We start from the raw sequence: 1,218 nt of genomic DNA, 5'->3' as shown, positions 1-1,218 counted from the left end.
TCGATATGGTAAGGGAGAAGAGTGGCGGTAGATCCAGTGGAGTCCCGATGGAACATATATACATATATATACGTCTTATCGCATCCATGTTCGCGAAAGATGGCGAAAGATGTTGCTTTGGATGTTTTGGTGAGTTTTTCATTACCTTTGCGGTGATTTCTATCATCACTGACCGCTCTTATTTCCAGCAGAATGTCTTGTTTTGTCATTTAAACATTTATTCTGTGGAGTTATTTTTACTTTCGCTGGATTTTTACACTTATTTACTCAGACCTACAAGTGGTTTAGTTAAATCACGATTCCCCTTAATCACTTAGTTCGCTTCGACTGTAAACGGCTATCCAGGGCGGCAATAAAGTACGCTCAACCTTCATGCCTAACTCGCTGCCTCAGGTTTACCCCCCTTGAGGAAAGTAAGTTAAGGAATTCTTGCATTCAATTAAAACTTACACCTTTTTAAGGCTTAAATGTACCCTAGCTCATTTGTCGACACGATTTTGCTTTTTTATTTGTCAAAGAAACCGACATTTGCGTAAATTAGCTTTCCCTCTTCAAATATTTCCTGACACGTTCTCTGCCAGATTCTCAGCGGAATGTCGGCGATTACAGTCGATGTTTTAGTGTTATGGTTTGATTTTTTATCCACTTCAACCTTCGTTCAAAGGAACCGAAAGTGTAGCCCCGCGCGGTCCATTATCAAACTAAACCGCATTTTACTGACTTAGAATTAGCTTGTCTTTAGTCGTAACAGTTTGGTGCGGACACATACAATAAATTAATTTAGCACATGTTCCGCTCAACGCCGTTGGTTTGGTTGTTTACCTAATAGTGTAAAGTGAGAACGCTATAGTGACACTGAGTTGATGCATGGATTTCTTTTCCAGTCTCAACTGAGGGCGAAGTCTGATCATGTTCACAGTGTTTGACTACAGGAATTTGCTTAGAGGATTTATGAAAAATGCTGTATACACAAATTGTTGAACTCCACTGCATGTTATCTCTAACCGCGACAAATAAATGAAGATTTCGCACGAATCCGAAGAAATGCACTACACATATGACACGTGTTTTTTGGTTTCGAATAGTTGGTTGCACCTAGTTTAGAGCTTTGCATAGATGCAAGCTGCTTCTGGTCGTTAGTGCGAGGATTGCGGTGGTCGATTTTACTCTCTGATCTTGACAACGAATGTTAGCTCTATGCGCAGTGATATTTCATGC

At 40.2% G+C, this 1,218-nt stretch overlaps 1 protein-coding gene across 1 annotated transcript in view; it reads left to right on the top strand. All coding sequences in view use genetic code 11, as the record gives it.

Annotated features, from left to right (window-relative positions):
* Positions 1-5: 5 nt before the first annotated feature.
* The window catches only part of EGR_10438 (hypothetical protein), a gene marked incomplete at both ends in the record, with an annotated part of 2,270 nt that continues 1,057 nt past the window's right edge, over positions 6-1,218 (top strand). Inside the window, 2 exons of the mRNA XM_024499687.1 lie at positions 6-129; positions 318-413. Coding sequence (XP_024345894.1) covers positions 6-129; positions 318-413 — 220 coding nt within the window. The remainder of the gene's footprint in view (positions 130-317; positions 414-1,218) is intronic.

The sequence above is a fragment of the Echinococcus granulosus genome (genome assembly GCF_000524195.1).
Source record: "Echinococcus granulosus chromosome Unknown EG_S00220, whole genome shotgun sequence".
NCBI classification, from domain to species: domain Eukaryota; kingdom Metazoa; phylum Platyhelminthes; class Cestoda; order Cyclophyllidea; family Taeniidae; genus Echinococcus; species Echinococcus granulosus.
The sequence above is the reverse complement of the archived record's forward strand: the minus strand, read 5'-3'. Positions and strand labels throughout refer to the sequence as shown.